Source organism: Pristiophorus japonicus, chromosome 2 (genome assembly GCF_044704955.1).
Source record: "Pristiophorus japonicus isolate sPriJap1 chromosome 2, sPriJap1.hap1, whole genome shotgun sequence".
NCBI classification, from domain to species: Eukaryota; Metazoa; Chordata; class Chondrichthyes; family Pristiophoridae; genus Pristiophorus; species Pristiophorus japonicus.
In genome coordinates, this window is record NC_091978.1 from 303,984,943 (window position 1) to 304,003,838 (window position 18,896).

Consider the following 18,896-nt stretch of genomic DNA (forward strand, 5'->3'; position numbering starts at 1 on the left):
TGAGCTCAGTCTGACTCTTTGTGTTCAGTCTGACTCTTTCTCCATGCACTACACATTCTCTTGGTGATTGTCTTGCGTGTGCCTTTGCCTATCCTAGTGCTCCTACTCAGCGCAATCCCCATGACTGCAGCATGGCTTATGGAAAGCTTTCAGTCGGGAAGACTGCAGACAGCCTTGCAGGATGACCTCGAGGAGCTGGTGGCTGGGAGTGTGAAATCCAGTGATCGTGGTTCTTCTTTTTCTTCTTCACTCTCCTCTCTCTCTTTTTGTTCATTCACTGGTTGGGCAGGCTCGATTTCTTGGTATCTGAAATGAGGAAGGCTGAAAGGTAGGGTTGTGGTAAGGGGAGGGAGGAAAGCAGGAGGTGCATGCCTACAAAATGTGCAGCTTGTACATCAGAAATGATTGTGAGATAATGGGAAGCGGAATGTGAGAAAGAGGATAATGGAAAAGGATATCAGCATCTTGTACTCTTTCAGCCCTGCTGCTGGCCAAGGGCTGAGCCATACCCCCGCCAAGAATGGCCTGCACCATCTCCTCCAAGGGGTTGAGGTGAAGCTAGAAATGTGAGGTGTGTCTCGTGTTTAGTAGAGATTGTTGGTAGGTGAGTGATGGGGGGTCGTGCATTGAACAGTGTGTGTGAGGCTACTGGTGCACTGATGTGAGGATAAAGGTAGGAGATGGCTTTTGAAGATTAATTCACTGACCTTGACCACTGGTCTGAGTTCATGAATCTTCTTTGGGCACTGGAGCCATGTCCTGGGAGTAACACTGCTTGCAGTGATGCCTTGGCAAATTAGTCCCACATCATTCTTTCTTCCTGGCCCCCTGTGGGTAAAGGACCTCTCTTCCAGTGCTCACTCCCTACACAAAGGCCTTGAATGTTGTGTCCAAGACTCTGGGTGCCCTTTCCCTCACCTGTTAAGCCATTTGGATTAGTGTTGAAACACTTAGAACATTTTTCATCACCAGATGGCAGCTCACCTTTAAGAAGTGCAGATTGCCTTTAAGATGCACTGGGTAGCTTTAAGTAAACCTGGTCTCATGCAAATATTGGTTCTTTGTTTAGCGCACAGCCTGTCAGCTGTGCATTCAGTGCTGGGCTGTGCATTGCAATCATGTAAAGTAGCAGCAGCTACTTTGAACGGGTGTGGGCAGATTGTACATCACGGTCCTGGCGCCCGTTTTTGAGCTTTATCCAATTTTAGCCCCATTGTTAAAATTTAAACAGTCAAAATAGTTTGACATCAAACTTTTAAATAGTTACCCATTGTAAATTGGCTGCCATGTTTCCTGTAATACAACAGTGTCTACACTTCAAAAGTACTTCACTGGTTGTAAGGCGCTTTGCGACATCCTGAGATTGTGTAAGGTGCTACATAAATGCAAGTCTTTCTTTTTTCATTGTTCCAGTTAATTTCCAACATTCCAGAAACAGGATGACCTCCAAATGTCCATTTTAAATGGACACGACTAACACATTGTGAGAAGAATATGTTAATCTTGTTCTGGAATGTTGTCGCAATCAAACCGCCAATGACTGGAGCTACATATTAAAGACTTGGAATATACATTTTACATGAGAAAGCACACTGCACACTGAGACGTGCCATAGCAATTTCCAGCACTGTGTTTAATGGGCAGAGAAGCAGCAAGTTGAGGATAAGTTCCCTGCCCCAAACACATAAGCAAATATTTCAGAGGTTAGAATTTCCAGGCTTATATCAAGTTTAAACTGACACAAGTATTTTTCCAGGAGCTGATTATTTACTAGATTTTATGATATCTAAAATAAAATTACGAACTGTGCGGAAATGGTCACGAATGTCTCCAGAAACTATGGAAAATCTCTACCAATGCCCTGTTTCTCCACCTACACTTGCAGAGCTTATTACACATTATAAAATTGCTCTAGGGCCAATCTGATACTGGGCCATTTATAATGGCTGCTGCGATTTACCTGCTGCTTGCCTGTGGATTGGAATTTTAATCTTTTTTTAGCAGGCGAATGGGCAGCAATGAGACCATTGAGGGTGCACTGCAATTTTAACCTGAGGGCTGCACAGGGAGGCCAGCAAACAGGAGTGGTGCCAGAAGAGACTAGAAAGGTGAGCAAATCTATTTTTTTGTTTGTTTCCTTGTGGGAAATTCCTGTCCCAGGCTTCCCTCCCCGATCATGATCCACTCCCGATCTCCCTCTTAACTACTTACCTGACTGCTGGCGACTATTCCATTGGGTCTTCTTCTGCCTCCTTGCCATCAGAAATCCCAGCTCAAGCTTGATTCTGGGTGTGACTGGGAGAATGTCATAGGCCCTGCAGACGGGGCTTTGAAGTTAAACTGCCCCTCATCGCACGCTGCGGGGGCCCAGACATTTTCCCATCCTCCACAGCCCCCCACCTGCACGCACGACTCCCACCTGGAGTTCAAATCCAGACTATTGTCACTGCAGCTTCTCCAAAATTAAACACAAAAATAAATACTGTATTGAGTAAAATGTCACAAACACTGGGATAGACAATATAATTTAAGGCTGTACACTGGTAAAACAAATGACAGTTATGTTCCGTTCCCATTATGTTCACATCTAAGAAAGTTTGCAGCATTCGATGGATGGTGACAGCTTGCTTGGCCAGGTAGTGTCTACTTAAAAGCTGACTGGCAGATGCCGCATATAATTATACCAAGTGTGGCAGCTGGAGTAGGGAAGATGTATTTGGACTGTGACAAGTCATTCTGTGACAGGCTAAATTTTTAGTGCTCAGTGAAATTATAGCTGCCTCATCAAAAAAACAAGAGAAAAGCAAAAATATGTCAGTATTTTTCCCTATAACATTATGATCTTAAGTCCACCTTGTGCTTTTATCTAATTTAACTTCACCTCAGAAGCAAAGATCAGTAATGTTATCTTTCTACGAGTGAATCTTCCATGGCATTGCTCACAAATATATAAATATGTGTATTCGTCACCAAGGGCTGTGTCCCTTTATATAATAAATAGAAATAGAATAGCTGATATTTAAAACCCCACATTTCTTCCATCTCTCCTAGTGGTGCTTCTAGTCCCCATATCTTCACCAATATCCCAAAATCTACTTTTCTCTTCAATGCCTCTAGACTTCTTCAGTAGTCTATCCCCAGTAGACTTACTTCAGTACTTCTACACTCCTCTCCAACAGCCAGCTGTCCGTACCAGTCCAACATTTCACCACCTAACCTCAATCTTCTGCATTCACAGAATTCTAAAAGCCTGCAATCTCTCTCATGTCTGTCCACAGATACACACACTGTGCCAGTTACCCCACACCCCTATCGCCTAAGTCCATCTAGTCCCACCCCTCCTGAGTATTCTTAGGGACCAGGGCTTTGACCTAGGCTACACAAATGTTTCTAAAACTCACACCCCATGGTACAAATTCTTCCATGCAACAGCAGTCCTCATTTGTGTTGACAGAGCCCAGTCCCCACTAAAAGTATCCCAGGCATCAGACCATATCCCCACTGTTGCATTATCTCTCTAATAGACTTTCCTCAGCCCCAGCTTCAACACAATACGTGACCCACAAATCTTGGTGTAATCCTGAAAAAGGGTAAACAATAAATGCTGAGTGAAACCTATATGAGAGCCACGCAGAGACATTGGAGCAGTACAAAAGGAAAAGGGTACAGAAGAGGCTTACAAAAAGAGTGCTCCCATTCCATCCCAACCCCAGTAATTAGGAAGAACAGCAGAGAATAACAGAAAATTTATGTGGTGATGTCTACTGGCACCTAACCATCTGACCATCAATTTTCGCTGTCTACCCACACTAGGACCTCCACTGGCCTCTTCTTCCCCACCCAGGCAAATGGTAAATGTCAACGGGGGCAGGGGCGAGGGAAGGGGGGGGTCGTATGCAGGTCCCTGTGGATTTCCTTCCCATCTGCCTTTATTACTGCTGCTCCAGAGTCCCCATGGGGAAGATGTCATAAGGACTTGGGATGCACCAGTTAGGTACCCCTATGGAGGGTGTAATGTTTTTGTTTCATGGGTTCATTGCTTAAGAATTCATGGCAGTACATTGCTATTAAAAATTGGTTGGATTATTGGCAAAGATTTAACAATCACACCACACATTACCAGTTCATCCACCAGGCTCACAACCACCTGCTTCATTGTGCATCCCTTAAACCCAACTGGCTGGGGTTTTATTGAGTCTTGCGAACATCACGTGACTGGCTAAGCCACTCCCAACTCAACAGCTCCACAACTATTTTTAGCTGTATCAGTACTCAAGTGCCCCCCTGATTAAAGGGGGAGGGCACACTCCCAAAAAATTTTCAAGTGCCCCCTTGTTTTTTTTTTGTTTGTGTTTTTTTGAGGGCACTAGAAACACAAATGCTAAACGTGCTCCCTGGCTAAAAGTGGGGGGGGGGGGGGGGGGCACTGAAACAGACCACTTAAACAAATTAAACTTTAGACATTAAATTCAAATTAAAATTTGGTTGCCGGGGGTGATGATGCACTCCAGTCCCTCCGGCGCTCACCTCTCGCGGAAGGCCGCGAGCGTACCGGTGGACACCGCGTGCTCCATCTCCAGGGACACCCTGGACCGGATGTAACCGCGGAAGAGAGGCAGGCAGTCGGGCTAAACAACCCCCTTGACCGCCCGCTGCCTGGACTGGCTGGTGGCCCCCTTAGCCATGCCCGGGAGCAGTCCTATGAGGGGGCCTTCCAACGTGCCTGCTCACCTCAGCACAGGATGCCCAAAGATCAGGAGTGTGGGACTGAAGTGCAATCAGAATTTGAGGAGCAGCCCCTTCAAATAATGAAACAGGGGCTGCAACCTCGCACATTCCATAAAAACATAGAACACGGACTCCTCCAGACCGCAGAAATTGTAGGCGGCCTGAGAGCCTGTGAACCGGCTTAAAAACTTGTTGCAAGGGACTGCTCCGTGCACCACCCTCCATGCCAAGTCCCCAATAAATAGGGGGAAGACTCACGCGTAGAGTGCATTCCTCCGGACGGCAAGATGGTGCGCCATGGCGTGTCCGGACGGTAGATGAGGATGGCAACGTGGAGAGTCAACAGCTCTACAACTCATTTAGTTGAAGACAAAATAAAAAATTAAATCAAGTGCCCACTGATTAAAGGGGGCGGGGGACACTCCAAACACATTTCAAGCGCCCTTTATTTTTAGGACACTAAAAACACAAATTATATAAGTGCCCTCTGGCTTAAAGTGGGGGAGGCGGACACTAAACCCGGAATAATAAACGGAATAACCTTAAAACATAAAATCAAATTAAAATTTGGTTGCCGGGGGTGATGATGCACTCCAGTCCCTCTGGCGCCCACCTCTCGCGGAAGGCTGCGAGCGTACCGGTGGACACCGCGTGCTCCATCTCTAGGAATATCCTGGCTCAGATGTAACCGCGGAAGAGAGGCAGGCAGTCGGGCTGAACGACCCCCTCGACCGCCCGCTGCCTGGATCAGCAGATGGCACCCTTGGCCATGCCCAGGAGCAGTCCTACGAGGAGGCCTTCCGACCTACACGATCCCCTCCGCACAGAGTGCCCAAAGATCAGGAGTGTGGGACTGAAGTGCAACCAGAATTTGAGGAGCAGCCCCTTCAAATAATGCAATCGGGACTGCAACCTCGCACATTCCGTAAAAACATGGAACACGGACTCCTCCAGACCACAGAAATTACAGGTGGCCTGGGAGCCCATGAACAGACTTAAAAACTTGTTGCACGGGACTGCTCCATGCACCCACCTCCACCCCCCAATAAATAGTTGGAGGACTCCCGCGTAGAGTGCACTCCACTGGGGACCCCCGCCTCCTCTGGACGGCAAGATGGTGCACCATGGCGTGTCCAGAAGGCAGGCGAGGATGGCAACGTGGAGAGTCAACAGCTCTACAACTCTTTTAGTTGCAAAACAAAATAAACATTAAGTCAAATGCCCCCTGATTAAAAGGGGAGTACACTCCAAACCTTTTTTTTTTAGGGCAGTAAAAGCACACAAATTATACAAGTGCCCCCTGGCTAAAAGTCGATGGGGTGGGGGGACATTAAACCTGGCACAATAAACCAATTAAACTTTAAAACGTATAAAATATGGAGACATGTTCCGTTTGTGTTGGCATAACTACCCCAGATGTGAGTCTTGCTGATGAAAAACAGATGATGTCAGGGTGTCATGAAATGAGGACCTGATAGGGGCAGGCGGGATCATTAGGGATGCATCCCTGTAATTGGATGGACGGTGGGGAGGGGGGGCGGGTTGGTTTCAGGTGTAAGTCAAGTCAACGATTGTGTTAACTGGTCTCAATAGGCTTTGCTGAGAAGAAGAAGTGTAAGAAGGCGGTCTCTGAAACACTTATATTGTAGAGGAATTTGGCAAGAAGCCTTGGAACATCCACCAGACAAGCCAAGGAGGGTTTTGGGGTGGCAGACGACCCACATATGTCACACCGGGCGGACAAACAAGCTAGAGGCCAGGTTTGACAGTGGCTGACCCGGGAAAATCCGGGCTGACCCAGGGCCTAATGGGTAATACAAACCTTGATTGTACCTTGTTTAACTGCTGCTCAGACTCTGTGATGTATTTCACTGAATAAAATACAATCACTGTCACCAAGTCCAGTCGAATGTTTTGGACCTTAGGAGTGAAAGGGTTAATTGGTACAGACCCAGAAACTCAACAATGAGCAGAACTAAACTCAACCAGCTCCATGTAAGTGCTATTGTCCAACTTATCTAAGAAAAGCTATTTGTAGAACGCAGATAGTAAATATAGCTTATAAAGACTCAGAACATATTTTAAGCTAGGTTGCCTTGTTTGGCTTTGTGATTTGTGCATGATCTGCAATAAAATCAGAACAGATTTCCATTTTAGATACAAATCTTGTAGCAAACCCTACAGTCCTACAAAACAAATCTGGTTGATGATTCCTGGAGGACATACCTTACGCAACGGTTTGAGTTTCGTCTCCATTATGAAGTCGTATTTACAGAGTTCACAGCAGCGCGTGTCGGAACTCTTGATCCACTGATGTAGACAGGCTTGGTGTACGAAACGCAGTGTCCCTGTGCAACGGCAAGGCGTGATGAGTGGACCGTCATCATCTCCTTCACAGTGGCAGATCCTGAGAGGAGAAAGTTTAGTGAAACATCATCAAAAAAACACTAACCGTGTGAGAACCTTGTGGTCAGAAGCTGGTTACCACACTATACATGTTATTTTACTGAAATATATTTAATCCAGAACAATGGGCTAGAACCTCCACTTTTGTGCTTATTGCCTAAAAATGGGCATTATTTCCGGCATGGGCAGTAAAAAAGGGCTTTCAGATCGCCGGCTTCTCGCCCATTATCAAAATTGTTGTGTATGTAACTATGTAAAACTTGCCACCAGAGGGCGCGACTGTTGGAGTCCTAATGGTCACCTGCACACATGTGCAGGGCCAGTATAAAAGGTTGGCTGCAATGTTGTTTAGGCACTCTGGAGTTGTAATAAAGACTAAGGTCACACTAAGTCTAGCTCAAAGTACTCAGCCTCGTGGAGTTCTTCTATACACAACAATTGGCGAAGAGTAACAGAATACGAACCTTCATGCAACCATGGCTGCCATTGGAATATTAGAGAGAGTCGTAGAGGGTGATGATTGGGAAGCTTTCATCGAGCGTCTCGAACACTACGTCATGGCCAATGAGCTGGAAGGAGACACTAACATGGCCAAGTGCAGGGTGATTCTCCTCACCATCTGTGGGCCTGAAATATACAGCCTCATCAAGAATCTGCTCGCACCGACAAAACCAACGGAGAAGGAATATACAGAGTTGTGCACGCTGGTTCGGGACCACCTCAAGCCGAAGGAGAGTATCCTCATGGCCAGGTATCGTTTTTACACGCACCATCACTCCGGGGGCCAGGACATGGCGGATTACGTCGCCGACCTGAGATGCCTCGTGGGACCTTGCGATTTTGGAGCTGCATTGGGGCAAATGCTGTGGGACTTTTTCGTGCTGGGCATCAGCCACGAGGTCATTCTTTGAAAGCTGCTGGCTGCCGAAACCCTAGACCTGAGCTGGACCATCGCGATCGCCCAGGCATACATGGCCACGGACGATAAAACCAAACAGATATCTTCTCAACACCAACAAGTACTGTGCATAAAATGACGTCGCTAGCAGGCCAAACTGCATATGGCAAGGCCTATAAGTCTGCGGCTGCAAGACCTGTGACGATTCAGAGTCCGCCATAGGGAGTGAATGTGAATCCATTAGCACCGTGTTGGCGCTGCGGGGGTAATCGGGCCCATCAGTGTCGATTCAAGCACTACGTGTGCAAAGGCTGTGCAATGATGGGGCATCTCCAGCAAATGTGCAAACGTGCTGCGACACACCACGTGGCAGAGGATGATCGATCTGGCGTGGATCACGCAGCACAGGCAACTCAACCCGAGGAAGAAGTGTATGGGGTTCATACCTTCACCACCAAGAGCCCTCCTATAATGCTGAAAGTCAAATTAAATGGAGTTCCAGTATCCATGGAGTTGGACACGGGTGCGAGTCAGTCAATAATGAGCCAGAAGGTTTTCGAGAAACTGTGGGACAATAAAGCACAAAGGCCCAAACTGAGCCCGATTAATGCAAAGCTGCATACCTACACCAAAGAGCTCATACCAGTCATTGGAAGTGCAGCAGTGAAGGTATCGTATGATGGAGCTGTGCATGACCTATCATTGTGGATTGTACCAGCCAATGGCCCAACACTGCTCAGCTGAAGCTGGCTAGAAAAGATTAGATGGAATTGGAACGACATCATAGAAACATAGAAAATAGGTGCAGGAGTAGGCCATTCGGCCCTTCGAGCCTGCACCGCCATTCAATGAGTTCATGGCTGAACATGCAACTTCAGTACCCCATTCCTGCTTTCGAGCCATACCCCTTGACCCCCCGAGTAGTAAGGACTACATCTAACTCCTTTTTGAATATATTTAGTGAATTCGCCTCAACAACTTTCTGTGGTAGAGAATTCCACAGGTTCACCACTCTGGGTGAAGAAGTTTCTCCTCATCTCGGTCCTAAATGGCTTACCCCTTATCCTTAGACTGCGACCCCTGGTTCTGGACTTCCCCAACATTAATAAGAACATAAGAACATAAGAATTAGGAACAGGAGTAGGCCATCTAGCCCCTCGAGCCTGCTCCGCCATTCAACAAGATCATGGCTGATCTGGCCATGGACTCAGCTCCACTTACCCGCCCGCTCCCCATAACCCTTAATTCCCTTATTGTTTAAACATCTATCTATCTGTGATTTGAATACATTCAATGAGCTAGCCTCAACTGCTTCCTTGGGCAGAGAATTCCACAGATTCACAACCATCTGGGAGAAGAAATTCCTTCTCAACTCGGTTTTAAATTGGCTCCCCCATATTTTGAGGCTGTGCCCCCTAGTTCTAGTCTCCCTGAGCAGTGGAAACAACCTCTCTGCCTCTATCCTGTCTATCCCCTTCATTATTTTAAATGTTTCTATAAGATCACCCCTCATCCTCTGAACTCCAACGAGTAAAGACCCAGTCTACTCAATCTATCATCATAAGGTAACCCCCTCATCTCCGGAATCAGCCTAGTGAATCGTCTCTGTACCCCCTCCAAAGCAAGTATATCCTTCCTTAAGTAAGGTGACCAAAACTGCACGCAGTACTCCAGGTGCAGCCTCACCAATACCCTGTACAGTTGCAGCAGGACCTCCCTGCTTTTGTACTCCATCCCTCTCGCAATGAAGGTCAACATTCCATTCGCCTTCCTGATTACCTGCTGCACCTGCAAACTAACTTTTTGGGATTCATGCACAAGGACCCCCAGGTCCCTCTGCACCGCAGCATGTTGTAATTTCTCCCCATTCAAATAATATTCCCTTTTACTGTTTATTTCCCAAGGTGGATGACCTCACATTTTCCGACATTGTATTCCATCTGCCAAACCTTAGCCCATTCGCTTAACCTATCTAAATCTCTTTGCAGCCTCTCGGTGTCCTCTACACAACCCACTTTCCCACTGATCTTTGTGTCATCTGCAAATTTTGTTACACTACACTCTGTCCCCTCTTCCGGGTCATCTATGTATATTGTAAACAATTGTGATCCCAGCACCGATCCCTGTGGCACACCACTAGCCACCGATTTCCAACCCGAAAAGGACCCATTTATCCCGACTCTCTGCTTTCTGTTAGCCAGCCAATTCTCGATCCATGCTAATACATTTCCTCTGACTCCACGTACCTTTATCTTCTGCAGTAACTTTTTGTATGGCACCTTATCGAATGCCTTTTGGAAATCTAAATACACCACATCCACCATGCTCGTTATATCCTCAAAGAATTCCAGTAAATTAGTTAAACATGATTTCCCCTTCATGAATCCATGCTGCGTCTGCTTGATTGCACTATTCCTATCTAGATGTCCCGCTATTTCTTCCTTAATGATAGCTTCAAGCATTTTCCCCACTACAGATGTTAAACTAACCGGCCTATAGTTACCTGCCTTTTGTCTGCCCCCTTTTTAAACAGAGGCGTTACATTAGCTGCTTTCCAATCCGATGGCACCTCCCCAGAGTCCAGAGAATTTTGGTAGATTATAACGAATGCATCTGCTATAACTTCCGCCATCTCTTTTAATACCCTGGGATACATTTCATCAGGACCAGGGGACTTGTCTACCTTGAGTCCCATTAGCCTGTCCAGCACTACCTCCGTCGTGATAGTGATTGTCTCAAGGTCCTCCCTTCCCACATTCCCATGACCAGCAATTTTTGGCATGGTTTTTGTGTCTTCCACTGTGAAGACCGAAGCAAAATAATTGTTTAAGGTCTCAGCCATTTCCACATTTCCCATTATTAAATCCCCCTTCTCATCTTTAAGGGATCTGTTATGTAATGATGTGTGTATCGTCCCAGTACCGTAAATGTAATGTAAGCACTATGCCACACCACAGAGGGCGCTGTGGTGAGAAACCTGGTAGTACCTGCAACAGGCGCTATATAAGGCTGACCACCACACCTGAGAGGCACTCTGGAGCTGAACAATAAAGGATGAAGGTCACAGCAGTTAGATCAACACCAGACCGTGTGGAGACAGTGATTTGTGTGCTACATACACCAAATTGGTGACTAGGAAGCGGATGAACTCCATGGCTACTCTGGGCTCGCTAAAGGATTTTACCGTGGGCAATGATTGGAAGGCCTTTACGGAAAGGCTCGAGTACTACTTCACAGCAAATGACCTGACGGAGGACACATACGCAATGAGAGAGAAGCGTAAGGTGATATTGCTCTCCAGCTGTGGCGATGAGGTTTACTGTCTCGTCAGGGATTTGCTGGCACCTGGGAGCGCCAGGGACAAGTCATACGAGGAGCTGACTGAACTCATCCGTGACCAGTTGAAACCGAAGGAGAGCATCCTCACGGCCAGATACAAATTTTACCATCACTGCAGACCCGAGGGCCAGGATGTCACCAAATATGCTGCTGACCTCAGGAGACTCGCGGCGCCGTGTGATTTTGGTGCACACCTTGACGAGGCTTTGCGGGACGTTTTTGTTATGGGGTTTGGCCACGAGGGCCTCCTTCACAAGCTGCTGGCCATGGAACCCACAGTCACCCTGACAAAGGCCATCACAATCAGCCGGGCGCATATGACCTCGACATGCAGCACCAAGCACATAATCCACACAGTCTCGAACCCGGCAGACACTGTCCACAGGATAGCGGCCACCACGAACAAAACTGCAGAATGTGGCTCTGCCCGGGGCAGAGAGCACGGACCTCGGGGTCCTGGAACTTAGAATCCGCTAAGGGGGGGCCAATCAAACAGCACCATGCTGGCACTGTGGAGAAAGCCATGAGGCTCACTGGTGCAGGTTTGCGGAGTACACCTGCAATACCTGCCACGTTAAAGGCCACCTTCAGCGTTTGTGTAAAAGAAATCAGACTCACCATGTAGCTGAGGAGATGGGGGATGATCTACTGTTCAGCGAGGAGCAGGTAGAAGAAGATGAGGCGTTTGGACTGCCCACGTGTACCGACGATTCGCCCCAGTGATAAGGGAAGTAAAAATCAACGGAGTCCCGGTGTGTATGGAAGTGGACACGGGCTCGGGTCCATCGTTGGTGAGTCGGAGAACTTTTGATAAACTGTGGACTAACCCAGCTGCACAACCCAAGCTGGTCCTGGTCACGGTGAAGCTGCGTACCTACACCAGGGAACTAATACCTGTTCTTGGCAGAGCGATGGTGCAGGTATCCCACGGGGACGAGACGCACATTTTACCTTTGTGGGTCGTTGCAGGCAATGGGCCGACACTCCTCAGCCGGAGGTGGATGGGGACGGTCCGTGGGAGTTGGGAAGACTTCATCGTCCCACAGGCTGCTGCTCCCCGGGGTGCAGCCGTGCCCCGGATCCCCAGAGAGCAGCGCCGACCGAGCTGGAGCTGCAGCCTCAATCCACCCACAGGCAAGGCCCAGGCCCGGACCTCACACAGAGATCCTGCAGCCTCAGCCCCCACAGGCAAGCCGCCCTGCAAAGAGGGGCCTAGTGGGGGGGAGTGAGCCGGCGGGGTGCGAGGGATTGGAAGAGCCCCGCCGAGGAGCTGTTAGCATCGGGCGGCGGCAGCAGCTGGAGGTTGGGGGCTACGGAGGCCGCGGGGGACGCGGCAAGTGCGGCCGCTGCAGAGACCATGACGGCCGCAGGAGAGGTGACAAGTCAGGTGGCAGCGGAGGGGAGCGGAGGCTGCGACGGCGGAGGGCATCAGGAGCGGCGGAGAAGAAGATGGTGGCGGCATCGTGCTCAGAGCAGCAGAGCATCAAAGATGGCGCCTTAAAAAGGAAATGCACCCGGGAGTCTTAAAAGGGCCTTACCATGAGGTGGTCCCCACAAAGGGCTTCTGTAAGGCAGAGCGAGTCCAAAATGAGCTATGTTAATGTGAGATGGCGAATTTATAATAAGAATTAATTTTTTAATGCTGAATGGCCACTGTATTTGTGTAAAATAATGGATGAAGTACAATTAATGATAACAGCTAACAAGGAAATCAGGGATCCGTTACCAGTCAATAACTAGTTAATGTACCAGATAATATGTACCATACTAACGCACTGTCTAAGTCTACCTGCCTTCCGTTGGACAAGTGTGATGTTATGTAATGATGTGTGTATCGTTGTCCTGCGTCCTGGTGGGGGTGGGGAGGGAAGGTGATGTTATGTAATGATGTGTGTATCGTCCCAGTACCTTAAATGTAATGTAAGCACTATGCCACACCAGAGAGGGCGCTGTGGTGGGAAACCTGGTAGTACCTGTAACAGCAACAGGCTGACCACCACACCTGAGAGGCACTCTGGAGCTGAACAATAAAGGACGAAGGTCACAGCAGTTAGATCAACACCAGACCGTGTGGAGACAGTGATTTGTGTGCTACATACACCACAGGACCAACATTTACTTTAGTCACTCTTTACCGTTTTATATATCGGTTAAAGCTTTTAGTATCTGTTTTTATGTTTTGCGCAAGTTTACTTTCGTAATCTATCTTCCCCTTCTTTATTGCTTTCTTAGTCATACTTTGCTGTCGTTTAAAATTTTCCCAATCTTCTAGTTTCCCACTAACCTTGGCCACCTTATATGCATTGGTTTTTAATTTGATACTCTCCTTTATTTCCTTGGTTATCCTTGGCTGGTTATCCCTTCTCTTACTGCCCTTATTTTTCACTGGAATATATTTTGGTTGAGCACTATGAAAGAGCTCCTTAAAAGTCCTCCACTGTTCCTCAATTGTGCCACCGTTTAGTCTGTGTTCCCACTCTACTTTAGCCAATTCTGCCCTCATCCCACTGTAGTCCCCTTTGTTTAAGCATAGTATGCTCGTTTGAGACACAACTTCCTCACCCTCAATCTGTATTACAAATTCAACCATACTGTGATCACTCATTCCGAGAGGATCTCTTACTAGGAAATCATTTATTATTCCTGTCTCCTTACAGAGGACCACATCTAAGATAGCTTGCTCCCTTGTAGGTTCTGTAACATACTGTTCTAAGAAACAATCCCGTATGCATTCTATGAATTCCTCCTCCAGGCTACCCGTGCGATTTGATTTGACCAATCGATATGTCGGTTAAAATCCCCCATGATTACTGCCGTTCCTTTTTCACATGCCTCCATTACTCCCCTGATTATTGTCCGCCCCACCATGAAGTTATTATTTGGGGGCCTATAAACTACGCCCACCAGTGACTTTTTCCCCTTACTATCTCTAATTTCCACCCACAATTATTCAACATTTTGTTCATTAGAGCCAATATCGTCTCTCACAACTGCCCAGATATCATCCTTTATTTACAGAACTACCCCACCTCCTTTCCCTTCTTGTCTATCTTTCTGAATTGTCAGATACCCCTGTATGTTTAATTCCCAGTCTTGGCCCCCCTGCAACCACGTTTCTGTAATGGCCACCAAATCATACCCATTTGTAATGATTTGTGCCGTCGACTCATTTACTTTGTTTCGAATGCTGTGTGCTTTTAGGTAAAGTGTTTTAATACTAGTTTTTAAACCATGATTTTTAGTTTTGACCCCTCCTGCAGCCCCTTTATATTCATATATGTTGTCCCTTCCTATCATCTTGTGGTTTACACTTACCCCAGTGCTACTCTGCTCTGTTGCCTCCTGCCTTTTGCATTCTTTCTTGGGGATCTGTTCATCTGAGCTCTCACCCACTCTAACTAGCTCAGAGCCCTCTCCTGGGTTCCAATCCTCCTGCCAAGCTAGTTTAAAGCCCTCCCAACCGTACTATCAAAACCACCTGTGAGAACATTGGTCCCGTCTCTGTTGAGGTGTAACCTGTCCGACTTGTACAGGTTCCACCTTCCCCAGAAGCGGTCCCAATTGTTCAGGAAACTAAAGCCCTCCCTCCTACACCAACGGGAGAGTGGAGAGCACCAGTTCCCACTGTCACAGGACAGAGAGTGGAGAGCACCAGTTCCAACTGTCACAGGACGGGAGAGTGGAGAGCACCAGTTCCCACTGTCACAGGACAGAGAGTGGAGAGCACCAGTTCCCACTGTCACAGGACGGGAGAGTGGAGAGCACCAGTTCCCACTGTCACAGGACAGAGAGTGGAGAGCACCAGTTCCAACTGTCACAGGACAGAGAGTGGAGAGCACCAGTTCCAACTGTCACAGGACAGAGAGTGGAGAGCACCAGTTCCCACTGTCACAGGACAGAGAGTGGAGAGCACCAGTTCCCACTGTCACAGGACAGAGAGTGGAGAGCACCAGTTCCAACTGTCACAGGACAGGGAGTGGAGAGCACCAGTTCCCACTGTCACAGGACAGAGAGTGGAGAGCACCAGTTCCCACTGTCACAGGACGGGAGAGTGGAGAGCACCAGTTCCAACTGTCACAGGACAGAGAGTGGAGAGCACCAGTTCAAACTGTCACAGGACGAGAGAGTGGAGAGCACCAGTTCCCACTGTCACAGGACGAGAGAGTGGAGAGCACCAGTTCCCACTGTCACAGGACAGAGAGTGGAGAGCACCAGTTCAAACTGTCACAGGACGAGAGAGTGGAGAGCACCAGTTCCCACTGTCACAGGACGAGAGAGTGGAGAGCACCAGTTCCCACTGTCACAGGACAGAGTGGAGAGCACCAGTTCCCACTGTCACAGGACAGAGAGTGGAGAGCACCAGTTCCCACTGTCACAGGACAGAGAGTGGAGAGCACCAGTTCCCACTGTCACAGGACAGAGAGTGGAGAGCACCAGTTCCCACTGTCACAGGACAGAGAGTGGAGAGCACCAGTTCCCACTGTCACAGGACAGAGAGTGGAGAGCACCAGTTCCCACTGTCACAGGACAGAGAGTGGAGAGCACCAGTTCCCACTGTCACAGGACGAGAGAGTGGAGAGCACCAGTTCCCACTGTCACAGGACAGAGAGTGGAGAGCACCAGTTCCCACTGTCACAGGACGAGAGAGTGGAGAGCACCAGTTCCCACTGTCACAGGACAGAGAGTGGAGAGCACCAGTTCCCACTGTCACAGGACAGAGAGTGGAGAGCACCAGTTCCTACTGTCACAGGACAGAGAGTGGAGAGCACCAGTTCCCACTGTCACAGGACAGAGAGTGGAGAGCACCAAAGTACTATCTTCAGTGGATGACGCCTAGTGTCGTCAAGTGCTAAGCAAGTTTCCCTCATTATTCGAACCAGGCAACGGCAACTTCACAGGCGCCAAGGTACAGATCCATCTAGGCCCCAAAGCATGGCTCATCCTTCACAAGGCTCAGGCGGATCCATACATGATGAGGGAGAAAGTCGAGATCGAACTGGACATACTCCAACACGAAGGAATTATATTGCCAGTCGAGTTCAACGAGTGGGCCAGTCCAATTGTTCCGGTGTTGAAAAGCGGTGGCACAGTCAGAATCTGCGGAGACTACAAGGTAACGATTAACCGAGTCTCACTACAGGACCAGGACCCGCTGCCCAAGGCAAATGACCTGTTCGCAACGTTAGCGGGGCGGGGGGCGGGGGGAGGTCGTTCACCAAGTTGGACCTAACCTCTACCTACATGACACAGGAGCTGGCTGAATCTTCGAAAAGACTGACGTGCATCAACACACACAAAGGACTGTTTATATACCACAGGTGCCTTTTCGGGATTCACTCGGCTGCAGCCATTTTCCAGAGAAACATGGAGAGTTTGCTGAAATCTGTTCCGCGCACCGTTGTGTTTCAAGATGACATCCTGATCACTGGTTGTGACACCATCGAACATCTACACAACCTGGAAAAGGTTCTAAGTTGCCTAGACAGAGTGGGACTCAGGCTGAAACACTCCAAGTGTGTTTTCCTGGCACCAGAAGTCGAATTTTTGGAGAGAAAGATTGCAGCAGATGGCATCAGGCCCACGGACTCAAAGACAGAGACCATCAAGAATGCACCCAGAGCACAGAATGTGATGGAGCTGCATTCGTTCCTAGGACTCCTCAACTATTTCGGTAACTTTCTACCCGGGTTGAGCATGTTGTTAGAACCTTTGCACATGTTGCTACGTAAGGGTGACGACTGGGTTTGGGGCAAATCTCAAGACACAGCCTTTGAGGACAGGAACCTACTATGTTCAAATGTTACTTGTACACTATGATCCATGTAAACATTTCGTGCTAGCTTGTGACGCCTCATCGTACGGGGTCGGCTGTGTATTACAGCAAGCCAATGTACCGGGCAACTTCCAACCGGTTGCATACGCATCTAGAAGTCTGTCTAAGGCTGAGAAAGCCTACAGTGGTCGAGAAAGAGGCATTAGTATGTGTATATTGGGTTAAGAAAATGCACCAATACCTATTTGGACTTCGATTTGAGCTTGAAACTGACCACAAGCCGCTCATTTCGCTGTTTTCAGATACGTCGTCCCGCATCCAAAGATGGGCACTAACATTATCCGCTTCTGACTATGTTATCCGCCACAGACCAGGCACTTAAAACTGTGCCGATGCTCTCAGCCGGCTACCATTACCCACCACTGGGGTTGAAATGGGGTAGCCCGCAGACTTGCTACTGGTCATGGATGCTTTTGAGAGTGAGGGGTCATCCGTCACAGCTTGCCAGATCAGGACCTGGACCAGCCAGGATCCTGTGCTATCATTAGTAAAGAGTTGCGTCCTATCTGGGAACTGGTTGGCCATTCCCAGGGAAATGCAAGATGAAATTAAGCCTTTTCACCGACGCAAAGGTGAAATGTCCATCCAATCGGATTGTCTTTTATGGGGTAATCGCATGGTTTTGCCAAAAAAAGGCAGGGAAACGTTTATACATGACCTACACAGTACCCACCCAGGCATTGTCATGATGAAGGCAATTGCCAGGTCGCATGTTTGGTGGCCCGGCATTGACTTGGACTTGGAGTCATGCGTACATCAGTGCAACACTTGCTTGCAACTGAGCAATGCACCAAGGGAGGCTCCACTGAGTCTGTGGTCATGGCCCTCCAAACCGTGGTCCAGGATCCACATAGATTTTGCCGGCCCCTTTCGAGGAAAGATTTTTTTGGTAGTTGTGGATGCTTACTCCAAATGGATTGAATGCATAATCATGTCATCCAGCACGTCCACAGCCACCATTGAAAGCCTCCGGGCCATGTTCGCCACCCATGGCTTGCCCGACGTCCTTGTCAGCGCAATGGACCGTGTTTCACCAGCTCGAAATTCAACGAGTTTATGACCCACAATGGCATCAAACAAGACAGGAGCGGGAGTTCGGGTAGTCGAGCGACCTATGAAGGCCCGAGAGTTGGAGGAGGCAGCCACAGGAGCGGGAGTTTGGGCAGTCAAGTGGCCTATAAAGGCCCGAGAGTCGGAGGAGACGACCACAGGAGCGGGAGTCTGGGCAGTCGAGCGGCCTATAAAGGCCCGAGAGTCAGAGGAGGCAGCCACAGGAGCAGGAGTCCGAGCAGTCGAGTGACCTATAAAGGCGCGAGAGTCAGAGGAGACGGCCACAGGAGTGGGAGTCCGGGCAGTCGAGCGGCCTATAAAGGCTCGAGAGTCGGAGGAGGCCAGCTGGTGCAGGGGCAGGGGCAGAAGGTAAACAAAGAAGTAAGAAGAAATCGAAGTGGGATGTCACAGCCAAGCGGTTAAATGATTGGCTGGTTGGTGATTATTTGATCTTTTATTTTTCTTAGCAGTAAGAAACCTTTGGCATTGTTACAAATTAAGTTAAACTAAGGGTTAAGTCATAACAGGAGAGCCCAGACCTATGTCATGCTCCTCCTGTGCCATGTGGGAAATCAGGGACACTACCACTGTCCCTGACTACTATGTGTGCAGGAAGTGTGTCCAGCTGCAGCTCCTGACAGA

The 18,896-nt window shown here is 48.5% G+C and overlaps 1 protein-coding gene across 5 annotated transcripts in view; it reads right to left on the reverse strand.

Annotated features, from left to right (window-relative positions):
- Positions 1-18,896, reverse strand: part of LOC139247491 (E3 ubiquitin-protein ligase MARCHF1-like) — an 801,353-nt gene that overhangs the window by 47,704 nt on the left and 734,753 nt on the right. For all 5 annotated transcript variants that reach the window (XM_070871648.1, XM_070871643.1, XM_070871642.1 and 2 more), the window contains one exon: positions 6,955-7,135. In XM_070871648.1, coding sequence (XP_070727749.1) covers positions 6,955-7,135 — 181 coding nt within the window. The remainder of the gene's footprint in view (positions 1-6,954; positions 7,136-18,896) is intronic.